Source organism: Nothobranchius furzeri, chromosome 17, assembly GCF_043380555.1.
Source record: "Nothobranchius furzeri strain GRZ-AD chromosome 17, NfurGRZ-RIMD1, whole genome shotgun sequence".
Taxonomy (NCBI): domain Eukaryota; kingdom Metazoa; phylum Chordata; class Actinopteri; order Cyprinodontiformes; family Nothobranchiidae; genus Nothobranchius; species Nothobranchius furzeri.
In genome coordinates, this window is record NC_091757.1 from 57,361,706 (window position 1) to 57,380,543 (window position 18,838).

Sequence of the window (18,838 nt, forward strand, 5' to 3'; positions counted from 1 at the left end):
ACTATCGCATCGTAGACCAGAGTCTATCTTGACACCCAAGTCCATAATCACGGACTTCTCGTAGGGGAGCAACGATGAAAGGTCCAATCCATGGGGCTGGTGGTCATTTGGAGTAAAAACTATTATTTCAGTTTTTCCCTCATTTAAAGAAAGGAAGTTGGACCCCATCCATTGGGCAACATCATGCAGGCAATTCACCAGCTGCTGTATGCTACCTCTGGCCCCCTGTTTAACAGGCATATACAGCTGACAATCGTCAGCATAGAGATGGAAATTAATGTTGTGCTTTCTAAACAACAGTCCCAGTGGTAGCAGATAGAGGGAGAACAGCAGGGGGCCCAAAACAGAGCCCTGAGGAACCCCCCCCCCCCCCTCCCCACCTAGATGTGCAATAAACAATGTCACGTTGTCCTTTGCCTGTGGTCTTCTACATAGTGAGTGTAAACACAAGTCACACATGAGATGTCGGAGCATTTTTGTTGCAGGCGGTGATGGTGCAAAACCTAAAACCCCGGCTATTGACGTCCACAAGCTAACGCTTGGAGAATTCGCAAATCTAAACTTGTGTCGGAGGTTTTCTGATAGAATCTGTTTTAGTATCATTTATTATTTTAATGTGGATGACAGACCAAATCGTAGAAAAATATCTTCATTCTGAGGAATACTGGGCTACGTGTGTACAAGGATTTATATCAGGTGTTGGTTCTTGGGTCACGGTCATGTAACGGTATTCCCAAGTTTCTGGTTTCTAGCGCTGGTCTCTTTAGATTACATCAGCCAGTATGCTTGCAGCCGCGTCGATAGCTTGGCTCAACACTGACAGATGGTAATGCACTTTGTCCCAGTCGCCTGAAAGTCCTGATGATTCAGCTTTGGCAAAAGCATCTGCCAGACCTGGGAAGGTTGGCTTGCCGGCACTGCTCGCAGCCCAGATAACGTGTCTGTGTGACAAAACGGCATGAACCAATAAGTGGGCATGTGCAAAATAAACACCCCACCATTAAAATGACAATCTTACCTGTATCCATATTTATCTGGGAATGCCAGAGGGTTCAAGAAAGCTCTGTCCACCAACATAAGCTGGTCATTGATTTTTCTAACCTTCAGAGGTCTGAAAAGAATAAAGGATAAGGAAAAGAGAATAAATGCAACTTTCAGATGATTAAGTCCACATATGAGTGCACCTACGTTTCATTAGCCAGGTCTGAGCTGTGGATCACCTGGTCTAAATGTTCAGCTGCTTTACCAAAGCTTGACACGGCACGTTTAAGCGGCTCTGAAGTGAAACAGAAATCGGGTTAGGATTTACAAAAAAAAAAATTAACTTTTTTGTGCTCCCTAAGTTGCTGGTTGGCTCCCGTCCAAGTGAGGTTCTAGAAGTATTTCAAATTTTAGTTTGCAATGACATAATCGGTTACAGTTGCTTTAAATACAACACAGTTTTAATGAATTTCAGAATATAAATGTTTTGCAAAAATACATTAATATAGCGATCATGTCAGTGACAGCATGATTTGTCTCTGCATCTCTTTTCAACTTCAGATAAAAGCATTCACAAGCTGTCGTTCCACATCTAGCATCAGGTCAAGCTATTACAAAAAATTGAAGGAGGGGGCACAGGGGGGGCCCAAGCTTGCAGTTGGGGCGGCACTGGGCCCCTCATAGAACCGCCCCTGCTCCCATCTAAATTTGGCACCAATGCAGTCTGTGCATTAAGATCAGTTATCCTGAAAACCTCGTGTTAACACAGATTTTTCTTTTGTCTAAGACATTTTTTGAGTTGCTTTCTTCCAGGAACAAGACCCTTCTGAAATAATTTTTTAACGCTGTACAACAGCTTCTATCAGTTTAGTTTTGTCCTTACCCATGGAGATGTTCTTAGCTTGTAGTTGTTCCTGGTATAAACTCACTGCTGTGTTCAGATACTCCTCCAGACTCTCGGCGTAGTCACTGCAGTTCAACGGCAACACCAGACTGTCAGCCAGTCGGATAAGGACATTTCCTGCTGTCCTGGCCACGGCTTGGTGACCGACAAACCCTGAGAGGAAGAAGATGATTGAGAAGTTGCCAATAGAGCCATCTGCACCACATCTACTTGAAACACACAAAAGAAGAGCCACATACCAGGGTCAATGAATTTTGAAGCGTAGTGAAAGGTGTCGTACGCTGTGTGGTAAGCAGGATAAATCCGAGCATTTGTTTTACTCTGTAAGAACATCTACAGTTAATCGTTCTGATCTCACACATAATGAGTCACCGAGATGAAAGGAAACATCTTAAATATAATAAAATATTTCAGGTATTTTCAGCTAAGTCAGCGATTTTCTGTTGCATGAGTCAAAAACTGAGCTGAAACCTTCCAAGGAACATCACGTTTTACCACTTTCTGCATTCCATATCAGTTATTCAGCTCTAAAATCAACATGAATATCTACGGAAGCACCGAGCTGCTACCCATGCAAATTAAAATTGGAGCGATAACATGTTATAACGGGGTAATTTCATTGTTATAACGATCTCATTTTAACTTTCTTACAACATACTAGAAAATGTTTTACATTATAAACAAATCAAACATTTTCAAACAATAAATTATCATGCCATCATGTGATAAATCACGTTCTTACAAAATACTTTTTTTTGTTTTCAGTAAACAATTTTCATTCCTACAATATAATTAGAAAATAATATAAAATAAAATAATACTGCTGGAACAATAAAATATGTGACGTTGCTCTTTTTCCCGTGCGGCGCGTCTACGCTTCCGTACTACTCAGTAAATGAAGAGACATGTTTCATACCCTGTCATATGTGTATGAGATATCCATGGAAGCGATTCCCAGATAATGGACAAAGGCGGCGTAATCGCTCCCTGCTCCTGTCAAATATCCAACGCTGTGGAAGGAAAACATCAGAAAAATTAACACTGATGCATTTTTTAATGGAAACATGCTAAATATGCCATGCCGTACATGATCACCGTTTCATTTAATCAGGTCTTTCTACCTTGGAATGAGTCCGTGGGTCGGGCTGGTTCTGTTAAAATACCGAATCCAGTTCTCATACACGCTTGTGGAGTCCAGACCAGGTGCACTGACCTTAGGATCAAACGATTGAACACACATTTGAAATATTCCTCATGTTTGTTTCATTCCGGTTTGGAAAAGCTGACACTAGCAAACCTGTTTTGAGGCTTTGAAGATGACGTTTTGCACTGAGGGCATCCCAGAGGCTCTGAGCGTGGCGTTAGCTGCAAAAGGAAAAGGACTGACTTAAGCTAACATGTTTCAGCTCGTGTAAAGAGAAAATGATGTCATTTTCTAAATGTGCGTGTTTTGTCCCCTATGAGAACTCTGGATAAGGACGTGAGTGGCGTTTGAAGTGGAGTCGTGACCTTCTTACCGAAGACGGCTATGTCCACATTTATGTAAGCAGCGGTGCGTTCACTCAGCTTGGTGAGGTATTCCTGGAGGAAGGAAATGATCTAGGGTTTGTTTTATTATTTCTGTAATCTCATGCCAGATTATCCATGATGATAAACTTTACAATCTACTCACCTACTGAGTAGCATTTGATAACCCAGTTTAACGCTCTCAGGCTCAAAATAAGTTTTGATAAAAGGATGAACAACTAAGTCCTTCAGGGTAATTTCGGAGTTAAAAAATGCTCCTGACGTACCTGTGTGGAGTAACCAGGTAGGTAGGTTTTAACTGTTGCAAATCTGCAACGCCTGCCTCCAGGGGGTTAACACTGGGAGGCACGTCTCTAAACCAGTGGAACTTTTTGTTTTTTGGCCAAACACAAAACATTTTTTTCTTCTGAACTGTTTAGACTGGAATTAGCATGTTAATGATCACCTCTGCATACTCTGTAGACCCAATCAGGCCAAACTCTTCAGCTCCCCAGCTTCCAAAGATGATGGACCTGCGAGGCCTCCATTTTCCTGCCACAGAGAGAAACCCCAGATTAGCCATTTTCAAACAAAGCTTTTAGCCATCCCGTGTTCATCGACTGTCCTCCTCACCCCGTTTGACCATTCCTCCCAGCACTCTGGTGATTTCCAGCATGACCGACGTTCCGCTGCTTGGGTCGATGGCTCCGTGCACCCAGCTGTCCCTGTGGTTCCCGTAGATCACGTACCTGTCTGAAGGCCCAGACGCATGGACCATAACAGTAATATTAAAGGAGTGGTTGACTGTTAATCGATACAGTTGCAGTAGGAATGAAAACCTTGTAAGTCGTTATCGGGTGAAATAATATACTGACGCACCATTTCTTGGATGCTGAGCTTCAGACGGCAGGTTTCAGAGCCTTATTTCCTGATATTTGGATAACTCGCCCCAGATTGGATAACAGCAACTGACACGCAATGCTGATGTTTTATCTCCACAAATAACACAGGCCTGGGGGAGCTTCTGCCGTGTGGTGAAGTAGCTAATGCTAACAGTTAGACGTCCACTGCTGTTTCCCGGACGTTAAAACAGCAGCCTTCCCCGTTATGAGTCAAGATCACTCTCTACGTGATGTAGATCTATGATCCTAGAGTTTCACCGTTTTCTATTAGAAGCTAATGCAGGAGATAGGTGAAGGAGACTATGTTCATGTTTAGCCTGCATGAAAAACTCAAAGTGACCGATTATAAAACGTTTTTATTTCAGTCCACTACACCTTTAAAAGCTGTAAGCAATCACCATTTTGTTTTCCCTCTCACCTGGTTCAACACTTCCTCTGATGACCCCCATCACGTTGGAGGAGTTTACGATCTTTCCGTGGTTGAAGATGTCCAGCTTTACATCACTAGGATTGAAATCATAAGTGGGTTTGAATACATGTAGTAAGCTGATGTTTGGGATCCAAAGTACCTCAAAATCACCAGAATAATACAGTTTTTAAACTTTTTAAATTAAATCATAAAAAATTGGAACGATAAAATATTACAGTGCAATAAAACAATCTGCCCATCCAGGGTTTCAGGGGGTTAAGGTTGCAGTAACACTTTACAATAAGGGTCCCTTTATTACCGTTACTTAGTGCATTATTAAGCATTAATAAACCAAGGGTCCATTTATTACGTTACTTGGTGCATTATTAAGCATTAATAAACCAAGGGTCCATTTATTACCGTTACTTGGTGCATTATTAAGCATTAATAAACAAATGGTCCATTTATTACCATTACTTGGTGCATTATTAAGCATTAATAAACAAAGGGTCCCTTCATTAAAGTCACTGTTAATGTTTACTATTAAATGTCCTTAAGGTTAGGACAAAGGGCCAGGGGGTGTCTGCTTATTACTGCATTAAATACAGTTAAGCAGATAATACATTAAAAGCTTATTAATGCTTAATAATGCACTAAGTAATGTTAATAAAGGGACCCTTATTGTAAAGTGTTACCAAGTTTGCTAATTCGACTCTCATCTTCACAAAACAATAGTAAGATTTCTCAGATTGTGCTCATAACACAATAATAATAAAAATATGTTGGATAACCTGTCGTTAAAAACCGATGTTGGTTTGAATCCCGGAGCGCCGAAGTTGTAGGTACAGTTGAATCCTCCCTGCCAGTCCTGAGGAGCTGCATCTCCACCCAACTCACTGAAATCACACCAAAAATAGTGAGATGTGTTGATTTTGACTCATTTTGAGTAATTACCGCTCCACGCCTGGATTTTCACGAACCAAATCAACGTGTACGCATCCTTAAATCCAATTGGTTGAATCGGGATGGGAGGGAGCCCTGGAATACTCTCCTCTGGGATTCTGTAGGTGTCTCCTGCAACATTTAAAAATAAATTATGCAACAATTTATTATTATTTACATACTGTGACAGAATGTTTGGAGCTTTTAGTAGAGCAACAGTTGTTATAAGACACTTATTACCCTTTGCGGCCAGATATGGAGTGAGCTTATCTCCAAACTGACTCCCAAAAGAGCCTCTCTCCACACCGGAGGGAGGAAGGTACCAGGAGTGAGGATACGTCTCGTTAACATCAGACATGAGGCCATCGTTGATGTCCAGAGGATCCGTGTACACCAGCACACCGATGATGCCATAGGGTGCGGCGTTGATGGCCTGCAGAAAGCATGAGGGTTAAATCTGCTCAACAGCTGGATTCCTTAATACTTGATTGGATTTGCTTTGGGTTTTACTTTTGCTCCTCTCCCTGCTCCTCCATATCTGGTGATGGCGATTGTTCCTCTGAGGTCCATGGTCTGGTTCAGATGGTGGTAGTCACTGGGTTTCCCCTGATTGGCGTAAACCAGCTTCCCCTGAAAACACCAGAAAATGAAATATTCTATCAACACCTTCACGTGTCTAAATCCTCAGATGTGGATCTTCTTGTTTTTTTGCTGCAGTTTTATAAACATTCATTTAATTGTGTAAGTTTTAGAATTGTTCTGAATTTACCCGTGCGAGCATGAGAACGTTGGACTTGTTCACATGACCGCTGTGACTTTTGTTTTTGTGACTTTATATGGAAACACTGAATGGAAAACATTTAAAAGCTTTTAATGCAACGCAACTTTCCAACCACGTTATACATCAAACTCTTCAGCTTCACTCCGAAGAACAACAACATGACAGATCTGAGGCATCGTTTTTAGATGTTTTTGTTTTATTGGCCCAATTAACTGAAGCAGCGGTCTCATTTTGCACAGATGATGTTTAATAAATATGAACAATAGGAGATATGTGATGTTGGTTATCTGAAATGCTTTCGTTTTTCTTTTTCCATTGAGGGATATTGATTTATATCCGTTAGATTTTTGTGAAAAAGCCAATAATAAACACTCCTACTTTAAACAGTTAGGAAAACTTTGCTATTTTGAATTGATTTGGCTTTTTGTTCATTTTTACCGTTTTCCTAAAATCACAACTTAAAGGGACATTATGGAAGTGTGACAGCCAAAACATGTATAGAAATAATAAATGTCTTCTTCTTACATTCTCCTGCAATGCCCTGGTCCTGTAGAATGAGCCCTGGCATTTTTACTGTGATTGCCTGTTTTTCTGTAAAATCACAGAAAAAGAGATATGCTCGGGTCGAGCAGGCTGCTTCATGCGCGTTCACGCTCAGGCATCGCCCGTAGCATTTGCTATCCGTAGCTTTAGCAGCAGAGAGAGAGGCAGTGCCACTTTGTCGCTGTTCCTAACGCCTAGTGACAAAGCTAGCTACATTTCTGAGGACCCTTAGCTACTTTCTGTAGAACTTTCTTCTAGATATTTCCTGCTAATTAGCAACAAAATAACCATTTTCACTCCGAACCGTTCTTTGGTTTGACGTTGTTTCAGCTGTCATCAGGAATATGAATAATACAGATACAAAAGATGTCACTGGTGCTTTAGCTCATCTAGTTAGGCATCGGATTCTCGTGCAGGAGACCCGGGTTTGATTCTGGGTGTGAACATAGTTTATTTAGAGTTTCTTTTTTACACTAATGGTATATTTTTTTTACAGTAAGATGCCCAAATTTTTATTTGAGACTCGCCGAACGGCATTGAATTCACAGATAAAAAAGATGTGGGTTCAACTTTCATTTTGGAACAATTTTTCAAGCAAGGGAAGGGAATGATCTGAGCATGCAGGAGGACTGACCCATCATAAACCTTTGTCGGCTGTGCTGAAGAGAAAGCTACAGAACCACATTATTTAATTAATTAGCTGCACGTTCTCCTGTACTCTGTCCTCCGGGCCACACACACACACACACACACACACACACACACACACACACACACACACACACACACACACACACACACACACACACACACACACACACGACTGTCTCAGCTATAATTTTTGTTAAGGAGTGTGCACGTACAGCATGCGCCTTGTGCACGAGCCTACTATTGAAGCTGCTGTTACGCTTTTGGCCTGCGGGGGCAATTGCGAGCATAAAAATTCAAAACTGTAAAGTCCCTTTAAATTTTGTTAAATCTTTGGTCAGTTTTTTTGCCTTTGTGCCATTTTTTTATGTAACGGTGCAAATTGTTTTCTTTTTAGTTCCTGACACATTTCAACTCAACTGAAACTCCAGAAGTTTTTACAAAGTCCTTCACTACTCTGGATTCCCTTTGATTTTGCAAAAAATGCCATTTTTGCCCCTTTGAACCCACAATCCCGTTCTCCGTTCCAACTTTTACGACACAAAAAGTGATGTAACAAAACATGTAGTCACAAAATCTGCTGTTGCTGTTTCACACGGTGTTTCTGTGGGATAACTGATAACCTATCAGCACTTGATAAGACATCTAAATGCTTTTAGCCTTGAAAATGTGACAACTGATAGAAACCGCCTTTTTAATGATACCAGTAAACCAGCATTCACCGCTTTAACTATAAAAGACAACTGTCAATAATTCAACATGTTCTGTCTCCTTTCCGGGGCGATTTTCTCTCCAGAGTACATAAAAAATGTTTTGTTTATTTTTACATTGTAGTTGTGTTCTATTTTCGTAAAAATATATAATCCAGAAACGTTCTTCCTGCCATCATGTTTCGCATCCAAAGTTTTCAAACTAAAGACAATGATCAAAACAAGCATTCCAACACAATAGGGCCTAACGACATCAACAATTATCGGGGGGAGGGATTACAATAAGTGGAGTAAAACAAAATAAAATCTTTATTACAAATATAATTTAAAAGTTTTGGTGCTTCCAGAGCTACTAAAGACCAAGTTTGATTGGTTTTTTTTTTTCAACACATTTGCAGAGATTTCTAGTGTAAATGGTGTAGTGAGGATTATTTTCACTACATGTTTATTAAAAATGATTAATAGGATGTGATCATTCCATATAAATATAAAATATCAATCTGAGTGATCTTTGAATGTTTAATAAGAATGTTATAGTTACTTTATTTATTCAAGGACCATAAACACACTTCGTATTAATTCAGACAGAGTCAGGTACATCCTGTTTAACCCCCCCCCACCCCCCCAATGGGGGCCTCTACAGTTTCATGTCCCAAACATAAACAACTGTCCACATTCTCCAGACTCATATAAAACCACAATCAAACAGCTCAGACGGGAAACAAGGCCATTTTAAATGTAATAAATTAAGACACAATGATATTTGAACTTTATTTTAGAAGAGCGTCTGGCCGTCTCTGGTGTCTGCTGGAAAAAAACAACCTAGAACAAATTTAGTTGAGGACCCCTGGAATAAATAAAACAAAAGACTAAATATCCTAAATGGAATTTGAACTCACAACCTCCATCCTGTCAGCACGTTCACACAGGGCGGCTCTTCTAAAATAAAGTTCAAGGATTATTTTATCTTGATGCATCAAAAACCAAAAATAGCTTTGTTTACAATCTAAACTGTTGTGGTTGTAGCTGTAGCCGTGCTCGGGGAATGCAAACCATCACCGACACCTGGGACATGAAACTCCAAAGGCCCCCGACTGGGAGGCGCCAGGGCCCAAAGAGAAAAGGCCTAGGGCCTAAAGGGACATAGTGTATAAAAATGACTGTATTTCTTTTTCTTAAACTAATGATTTTACATGACGAGGTATGAATAATGATGTGTGATGTAATGGATATGAAGTGATTTAATGTGATGTGTGGAGTGTTGTAATGGAAGTTAGGGTTAGGGTTATCCGACGCAGTCCGTGTCGAATCTACGCACCTTTTGTGTGGGGATTCTCGTGCGATCCAGGGGGTCAACTGGTTGTGAGGGTCACTGCGGGTGGAGTGGACCTCTCGCTATCAGGAACCTGTAGATTAGCTCCGATAGGACCCGTTTAGTCTGAGATCACTCCAGATGACGACAGGAAGCTGGAATGCTTGTTTTGTGTCTAAGTCTGTTTGTTTGGCTCTTAGAAGAGCCGTTGTCTGATATCAGCCGCAGCATTGCAGAGAGGCTTTCGACTGGATGTCAGAAGAGATGGTTTCAAAATTGCTTCTTCCCCGATTTGGCCGACTCGGGAGTCAGCTGGAAACTGAATTAATCGGGAAGTAATTTCTGTTTTATTGAAACCACATCGTTGATAGAAGCAGAACTTTCTGGATTTGGAGGCCTGAATGAAAGTTTTTTTTCTGGTCAATTTACAGGCGAAAATTTGACCACTTGGTACGTTCCAATGAACAGTTACAAAAGTAATTAATTACTTTAATGCACTGCTTTTGCTGTAACGCAGTAATGTAAGGCATAACCGGAACAAAGTGCTCACTAACACACACGTAGACAGATTTCAGAACAACATTTGAGAGTCAGGGGTGTTGAGTTTTGTGCGTGCTGCGCACTGGCGCAGTGGTTAGAGCTGTTGCCTTGCAGCGAGAAGGTCCTGGGTTCAGTTTCCCGGCCTGGGATCTTTCTGCATGGAGTTAGCATGTTCTCCCTGTGCATGCGTGGGTTCTCTCCGGATTCTCCGGCTTCCTCCCACCGTCCAAAAACATGACTGTTAGGTTGATTGGTCTGTCTAAATCGTCCTTAGGTGTGTGTGTGTGTGTGTGTCTCTGTGTTGCCCTGTGATGGACTGGCTCTCTGTCCAGGGTGTACCCCCACCTGATTGCCCATTGACCGCTGGAGATAGACACCAGTAGTATCTACTAGTTATGCGGTGGGTAGATCCCTAACCTGCTCAGAAGCAGATCATGATGTGAAAAAGAAGAAAACAAGTTTTTCTAGAGATCTGAGATGAGATGTAGGAAGATAAGAGATAGAAAATCAGATACATTTAGACTGCCAAATCCATATTTGCAGTAATTTTGGTGAGAGTATGCAAAAGTCATGCAATGCCTAATATTTTAAAATCAATAGAAGAAGAAGAAAGAAAGAAGAAAGTATCATTTATATAGCGCCTCTCAAGATAAAAAATCACGAGGCGCCTCACAAAAGCAAAAAATGTAAAAATATAAAAACGAATTTAGAAAATGTTTAAAAGTCGATCTCTGATGGCACACAGTGGTTGAGGCGAAAAAGTGATGATATAAAGTCAGATGATGCAGAGTTGAAAGAAGGCCTCCCAGCTTCTGACATGTGACTCGTCTGCTTATGAGGCAGAAACATGAACATCGTGTGATTTTTACAGTTTAAGAGAATTACTCCGAGAAGCTGTGAGCCTCGTAAACACAGGAGGTACACAACATGTCTGTGCACAAACACAGTGCAACTAGTAGAATGTTTTTTTTAGTAAGTTTTCAAATGGAGACATTTGCACACAAAGTCAATATTCATCACCTTTTTTTAAATTTGTAAGTGACTTTAAATTTGTTCTCATGTCAATCGGACGTTTTACCTTTGGCTCTCCTGCAGGAGAGTACGCAGCATATGGCTGGACCACCTCAGGGTCTTCTTGGTCTGAAGTGTAAGGCTTCTCCTTTTCTCTGGCGGTGTGTAACACAGATCCAGACGGGTTCACTGCAACGAACAAGTCAGCAAAACGGATCTTTATCTGGGCAAAACTCAGTCCAAAACAAACGGTTTAAAATGAAGCTTTTAACGGTTTAATAGGATGAATGACGGAAAATTAAACGTCCTTTCCCACTGAAGCACATCCAGGACCCTTTTCACTCACCAACAGAGACCTTATTGGGTTTATTAGGGTCGGGAAATGAAAGGTAGACCATGTATTCTTCTCTCCAGGCCTGATCCAGGCCAGAATCTGGGTCCTGCCATCTCTTCAGCATGAGCTGCACCGTGTGCTCATCTCCAGCGGTGGTGGCCATGTGAGGAACTTTTGTCAACTCCCTGCAGGACAATCACAAGAGTCAACAAAATAAATAAATAAACACAAATTCCACTTGAATTTCTCACATTTTCATCCTGCAGTTAGGTGAAGAGCAGGAGAATCTAACGCCCGTGCTGACTCACCTCAGGTTCTCCTGAATTTTGACGTTATCCACCTCAGATAAAAATTGCTGTATGAGATCTTCATCCACATCCTTCACCACATCCTTCACCCAGGACGGAGCAGAGTTCCCGCTCTTTGTGATTCCAAAGTGACCGATGAGGATTCCTATAGTCAGTACGACAGAGCCACACAGAGCTCCGATCAACACCTGCTTCAACATTCTGCACCTTGGGATGAGCTCTGCAGCAAATCTGTAGAACGCCTCCTGGATCGGAGCTCTGTCCCAGAAACAAAGATCTCCTAAAGATTTTTTATGATGACTCGGGTGCTGCCTACAAATCCAGAAGATATGATCATGTCCTTCCTAAATAAATCACTGCAGCCGCAGCTGGAGTCACCTCTCATGACTCACAACCAGTTTACTCATTAATGTTTGCAGATAGGATGAACTTTATCCCTTTGTGTGTGTGTGTGTGTGTGTGTGTGTGTGTGTGTGTGTGTGTGTGTGTGTGTGTGTGTGCGTGCGTGTGTGTGTGTGTGTGTGTGTGTGTGTGTGTGTGTGTGTGTGTGTGTGTGTGCGTGTGTGTGTGTGTGCGTGTGTGTGTGTGTGCGTGTGTGTGTGTGTGCGTGTGTGTGTGTGCGTGTGTGTGTGTGTGTGCGTGTGTGTGTGTGTGCGTGTGTGTGTGTGCGTGTGTGTGTGTGTGCGTGTGTGTGTGTGTGCGTGTGTGTGCGCGCATTAGTAGTAAAGTGAGTGAAAAATCATTTTGTAACGATCAAAACCACATTTGCATGAGACAGTACAGTATTTATTTATTTTTTTTAGCAAAGAAAAGAAAGAATTCAGTGCTTTAACTTTTATAAAATCATGTGACAAAATGTTTTGGACGTGTTTCCTAAATGGAAACAAAAAGAGAAAACTCCCCACGATCTGCCTTAAAGGTCAAGAAAAAGGAATGAATTAGTTCAGAGCTCAGAACTGGGTCAGTTTTATACTTAATGAAAACTTTTGTAAAAACAAAAAGACCCCTTTCTGAATCTTTGAGTGTATTCATGTGATCTCATTTAAAATATCCTGATTCTAAATCATTTTAAAGTATTCTAGCTCTTTTCTGTTCCAACGTCTGATAAAAGGATCGTCTTTAAATCGGATGTGTGACATTCTGAACTGATCACTAATCTGAATAATTTCATCTTTTTATCCTATTTGCTTTGATTACTTATCAGTTTTACTTTATTACATTATGCAAACTACTCATTAACCTAGATATCTTATTTTCCTTAGAAAGTGATAAAAATTCATTTTAAAATATATAAAATACCTTTATAAGGGCCAGAGCTCAACATCAAGGAGGGTAGAAGACATTTTTTAAAGTTGTTGTTTTGTTTGTTTGAGAAAACTTTTTGTTTCGGAAAACTTCAGATGATGAAAAAATCTCAATGACATATTTATAATATTTTAAATGCAGATTAAAAGTAGGTGGGGATATACCTATCAAAAACACATTCATTTCCTGAGTTATTTAAAAAAAATCGAGGTGTTTTATTATTAAACTGGTTGACCTTTTTTTAAAATGGTGCTTTTTGTTGTTTTTTTGTTGTTGTTTTTTTTCCCGATGACATTTTGGTCATTTAGTTTTCCTCTTAATTTGTTCTGATTTCTCTTTACCTTATGACATCTGGCTCTTTAGACGAATAAACAGGCCTATACCAAAGCATCAAGCAAACAAATGTCTCCTGATTTATCTGCAAAATAAAATGTTTGTAAATCCAAATTTTCTCCTGTCGGTTTTTTCTCTCGTGTTTAAACTATGAAACAGTTTTGTAACGTTGCAATAATATGAAAGCAGATAAAAGTAAAATCTTGCTTCAAACCTAATGTTATTTATTACCGAACTTTAGTTGTGAACGTCTGTTCTTGGTTGGTTGGGACGCTCTTTGTGCTTTTGTAACTTTGACAATTGCAATAAAGATTATTTAAAGACTACTGTGAGAAAGGGCGCCATCTGGTGGTCAACCGCAGTACAACCACAACAATCGAGCGGAACTTCCTGGTAGCGTCCCCGTTAAACATGTCGCGTTTGCTTCAGTCTGTAACTTGTAACTGTGCTTCTGTTTGTTCGTGGAAAGTACATTTGATAATAAGTTCATGAAATGTGTGTTTTTAAGCTGCAGAAACGACCAAAGACTCTATTTTTATTCTATTTAACGGTGATGTTGAACAGCTGTCGGTCCAGACGGAACTTCTGACAGACGTCCTCTGATCAGATTTCTCCCATTCCTCCTCTTTCTGTTTCACTTTCAACCCCGACGAGCTGCGTGCTAAAGACGTTCCGGTAAAATAAAGGTTTTAACATGTTTTGTGTGGTTCCGGACGGACATTCAGAACATGAGTCAGCAGAATCAGTTTAGAATGAGTCTAATAGGATTTGTGTCCAGAGGAACGGAAATTGTGCGGAAGCGAAAGTGTTGATTCATTTCATGTTTGCCGTTCTTTCATTGCCGTAGAAAAGCTGCATTTCTGCTAGTAGATGCTGTTTTTTAGTAAAAGCAAATCAATGAAAAATCCGATTGAATAGCAGCTGTTTTGTGTTGCAGGTGCTCTTTTCCACCATGTTTGGCCTCCTGTTGGTTCTCTGTGTTCTCCTCCCTCCCTCACCTGGAGCTCAGATCCCAAACCAAGGCCAACCCAAGCACCCCCCCATAGCCACTAATGGTGAGCGCTTCCCTTGGGACCAAATGAGACTCCCCCAAACCATCAGCCCCCTGCACTACGACCTGACCATCCACCCGAACCTCACCACCCAGGACTTCACCGGTGTGGTCCGGATCAGCCTGGATGTCCACGAAGACACCAGCGCTGTGATCCTCCACGCCAAGCAGATGGAGATATCCAATGTGCTTCTCCTGGCCCCTGAAGGCGCCAGGCCCCTGAAGGTGTTGGAGTATCCTGGTTTCCATCAGCTGGCTCTGATATCAGACTCTGTGCTGACCAAAGGCAGGAAGTACGAGGTCCAGCTGGAGTTTGCTGCCAACCTGTCGGACAGCTTTCACGGTTTTTACAAAAGCAGCTACCGCACCAGCAGTGGGGAGGTCCGGTAAGACCACTACACCTGGCCTTTTCAAAGTTTAAACCTTCAAATAAATCCTAACATCCTCACCTGCCTTCCTTCGCTCAGGACTCTGGCGTCCACCCAGTTTGAGGCAACGTTCGCTCGAGGAGCCTTCCCCTGTTTTGATGAGCCCGCCTTTAAAGCCAACTTCACCGTACAGATTATACGAGAGCCGCGCCACATCGCCGTTTCCAACATGCCTAAGGTACACAAGGCCTCATCACTCTGCTGCCCTCAGACCGGCTGTCTGGATGGGATCCGCACCTCCACGTAGACGTGCTTTTGTTAAGCTCGTGTTCTACTCCTCAGCGCCAACATGAGTAACTCTAAAGTGCATCTTTGTTTTGATCGTCTCACAGGTTAAAACGGTTGTGCTGCCCGGTGATCTGCTCGAGGATCACTTTGACACGACTGTAAAAATGAGCACGTACCTGGTGGCCTACATCGTGTCCGACTTCCTGTCTGTGAGCCGGACCACGCAGCACGGCGTCAAGGTGAGCTACGCGTCTGGTTCAAGTTTTATCTTTTCACCTGAACACAGTTGGTGCACAGAGAAGTTTTAAATTTAGAAACATCAGCATAAGACTTTATTTTGAAGGACCACAGTGTTATTTTTAATTCATTTTTTTTACTCATTCCCATCAGATTTCCATTTACGCCGTTCCAGAGAAGATCAACCAGACCGCCTTTGCTCTGGATGCTGCAGTCAAGTTGTTGGACTTCTATGACGATTATTTTGACATTCCCTACCCTCTTCCCAAACAGGGTTGGTAAAGTAAACCTTCTATCAGCATGTTTTTGGTCACACAGCAAGAACATGTCTTCAGATTTAAAGGATTCGCTGGTTTGTGTTTTTCCCTGCAGACCTGGCAGCTATTCCTGATTTCCAGTCCGGTGCGATGGAGAACTGGGGCCTGACCACCTACAGAGAGACCGGCCTCCTCTTTGACCCCGATAAGTCCTCCGCCTCCGACAAGCTGTCCATCACCAAGGTTATCGCTCATGAGCTCGCACACCAGGTAGCTGGATTTCTGAAAAAGAAAGAGAAATATCAGGATACAGCCGTCATTTTTTTGTTGTTTTCAAATGGGCTTAGTGGTTCGGAAACCTGGTGACGATGGAGTGGTGGAACGACTTGTGGCTGAACGAGGGTTTTGCCAAGTTCATGGAGTTTATTTCCCTGGACATCACCTACCCAGAGCTGCACGTGGTGAGAGATGAACACAGAATCCCTCGTTTTTAATCGTTCTTTCTCGCAGTGGCGGCCAGTGGAAAGAACCTCTGGGTGGGGGCTGCATGTGAAAAAATTCTCTTCTCATTCCATATTAAGTATTAAAATGAGCAGTTGAACACGGCCTACAATTCCAAAACAAACAACTATTTCCCTCAGCGTTACAAAAGTGAATTTTCATATTTACAGGTGGGTAGACTATAACTGCAACACTGAAATTCCACCATCTCCGCTCCGCTCCGGCACGAACTCCGCAGCAAAATCGGTCCCGTTGTAGTCAATCAGAGCTGTTCCACTACTGCGGCCGTGCCCGCCGTTCCACCATCCGGCAAAAATAGGATCGATCCTATTTTCGCCGGATGGCAGAGCACCTCCGCAGTCAATGGACAGAAATCACAACCGCCCAACAGGAAAAGGAGCAAGCACAACTTCCGTTTTTCACAATAAATCGATAAACAAAAGGCGTTTTTTGTTTCATATGCACAGGTTTAACAACCTTTAACAACTGTCAATGGCGGCTGAAGTTTAAATGCACAAAAGTAAGCCATAAATACAATTTCCACTATCAAAGTAGTCACACTTTATTGACCCAAACACTGCTGACCTCTCAACACACATGATGGGCAGATTAAACGGTTCATGTCGATGCTTCTCCCACACAACGGGTGTTTGGATCTAACTTCCGCGTTTATTGCTCAGACTGTTTCGCAAGATCTCGAAAATCCCGCTCATGCCTGTTTGCACACCTCAGGTCTCCGCACCGGAGCGGAGCCGTTGTAGAGCGGGTACCAGTATGATTTGAGTTCGGAAGCGAGCGGCTGCGGAAGGCGGGGGCGGAGCGGAGATAGTGGAATTTTGGGGTTATATTCAAATGAATACACAAGCCTGTGTGAGCCTTTAGGAGCAACTGCTGTTGTTAATCCTGTGTCTCAGTCATCTGCTCAAAGCTAATTACTCACTTTGGTCAGTAGGTGGCAGTAACACGACATACAAACTGAATTAGATCAACAGTTTTAAACAGTATAATCCCGTAAAATGAGAACAAATAAACACAATTTACAGCAACGGCTATGATTCTAGCGTGCTAGCTAGTTGTTTTCTACACCAGAGCACTGTCGGCCAGCGCTGTGGGGACATTAAATTCACGGACGCTGATTCGCCTAAAATTCTCCAGTTCTGCCTAGCAACCAAATGTGATTGACTGTTTAGCTGCAGTTCAGGGTCGCTTTTCCCAGCGCCCCTGGAGTGAAGCTAGTGAGTCTGGTGGAGGAACTTCTGTTTGAGAGACAGCTGATGAAAATGATGAGTAAATCATTCAGATTGCATGTATGCACACACGATTAAGCACATATTAAACGAGGTTCTTTTAGCTTAGCTTTAGCATCAAGATGAAGGCCGCAGACGACAGTCGAAGCATGCAAAGGTAACTCGAAACACCTTCATGCTCAAAGCTAAAAGAACCTCGTTTAATATTTAAAAAGAGGACATAATGGACATTGTAAAGGACGATTAAGCACATTTATAGTAAATGTATGAAGATGTATTTTATTTTCTGGGTTTTCTTGTCTCCCTTCCAGTCAGGCAGGGCGGCGCCCCCATGGATGAGCTGCCATGCTTTATTGTTTTGGATGAAAGTTGGTTGGGCAAATGAACTCCTGTTCTTTTTTTCAGGACGACTTCTTCTTGAACAAATGTTTTGAGGCTATGGAGGTGGATTCCCTTAGCTCCTCCCACCCGGTCTCCACCCCTGTAGAAAACCCCACACAGATCCAGGAGATGTTTGATGACGTGTCGTATGACAAGGTCAGCATCGCTCTGTCTGGCCAAACTTTAGATGACTACAAACTACAACCAGTTAAATGAAAATCCTTCATTTCATTTCAGGGAGCGTGCATTCTGAACATGCTACGAGACTTCCTCACCCCGGAGGCGTTTGAGATCGGCATCATCCGATATCTAAAGCGCTACAGCTACCAGAACACCGTGAACAGCCACCTGTGGGAGAGTCTGACGGATGTGAGTGATGAGTGGGTTTGCTTTGTTTGCTTTGGCCCTTTGAACGACTGCAAGAATGAACGTTTGAGAACTGGCCACCAGCAGCAACAGAGCTTACCCTTTAGGTGAATCCAGAGGCCAGATCGGGCCGAAATATCGTAAAATTTCAGTTGAAATAAGCAAATAACAGAAAATTAATAGAGTTGCATGAACTGCTTAGAAAGGTCAGAGATTGGAGCCATTTTATGTCCTGTTGGACACAAGTTACTCCCAGAGGTGAGGCTATTTTGGAAGCTATAAAGAGCTACTTATTAGGGACGTGTGTTATCTGGCGATTTGTTACATCACGATACAAGGGAGACAACTCAACACGTTGTGATACTAAAATACGACGATATTTGCACATTTTAAGACTGAATTTAATTGGAAAACTCAGGCCTGAGGCATCTAATGCACATCCAGTGTTATCGTTAAATTTACAAGGCAGTAAAAACTGCTGCCACCTAGCTGCCAGAGTTTGAATTGCACGACACAAAAATAGAGTAAATGTTTTCCTCGAGGATCGTTATCCTGCATCTTTTTGTTGTTTCCCTGTTCCAACACAGCCGACTAACCTGTGTGGCAGCTCATCAAGCCTGTTAATCACCTGCTGATTGGAATCAGGTGTGATGAAACAGGGAAAACACTAAAA

At 42.1% G+C, this 18,838-nt stretch overlaps 2 protein-coding genes across 2 annotated transcripts in view; one reads left to right on the forward strand and one right to left on the reverse strand.

Annotated features, from left to right (window-relative positions):
• Positions 1 to 587: 587 nt before the first annotated feature.
• Positions 588 to 12,167, reverse strand: naaladl1 (N-acetylated alpha-linked acidic dipeptidase like 1). Its single transcript, XM_070546234.1, has 19 exons — positions 11,832 to 12,167; positions 11,536 to 11,708; positions 11,257 to 11,378; positions 6,155 to 6,274; positions 5,885 to 6,077; positions 5,683 to 5,776; positions 5,494 to 5,598; positions 4,712 to 4,797; positions 4,025 to 4,144; positions 3,858 to 3,943; positions 3,403 to 3,466; positions 3,183 to 3,250; positions 3,007 to 3,098; positions 2,802 to 2,895; positions 2,125 to 2,206; positions 1,865 to 2,038; positions 1,189 to 1,276; positions 1,019 to 1,111; positions 588 to 941 (listed from the first exon to the last, which is right to left on the reverse strand). The coding sequence occupies exons 1-19, from the start codon at positions 12,029 to 12,031 to the stop codon at positions 764 to 766; spliced, it is 2,232 nt and encodes a 743-aa protein (XP_070402335.1). The 5' UTR covers positions 12,032 to 12,167; the 3' UTR covers positions 588 to 763.
• A 1,764-nt stretch (positions 12,168 to 13,931) lies between these two features.
• Positions 13,932 to 18,838, forward strand: part of erap1b (endoplasmic reticulum aminopeptidase 1b) — an 11,457-nt gene continuing 6,550 nt past the window's right edge. The window contains exons 1-9 of the mRNA XM_015973222.3: positions 13,932 to 14,144; positions 14,407 to 14,906; positions 14,988 to 15,126; positions 15,281 to 15,415; positions 15,567 to 15,687; positions 15,786 to 15,940; positions 16,018 to 16,131; positions 17,824 to 17,955; positions 18,037 to 18,168. Coding sequence (XP_015828708.3) covers positions 14,422 to 14,906; positions 14,988 to 15,126; positions 15,281 to 15,415; positions 15,567 to 15,687; positions 15,786 to 15,940; positions 16,018 to 16,131; positions 17,824 to 17,955; positions 18,037 to 18,168 — 1,413 coding nt within the window. The 5' untranslated portion in view covers positions 13,932 to 14,144; positions 14,407 to 14,421. The remainder of the gene's footprint in view (positions 14,145 to 14,406; positions 14,907 to 14,987; positions 15,127 to 15,280; positions 15,416 to 15,566; positions 15,688 to 15,785; positions 15,941 to 16,017; positions 16,132 to 17,823; positions 17,956 to 18,036; positions 18,169 to 18,838) is intronic.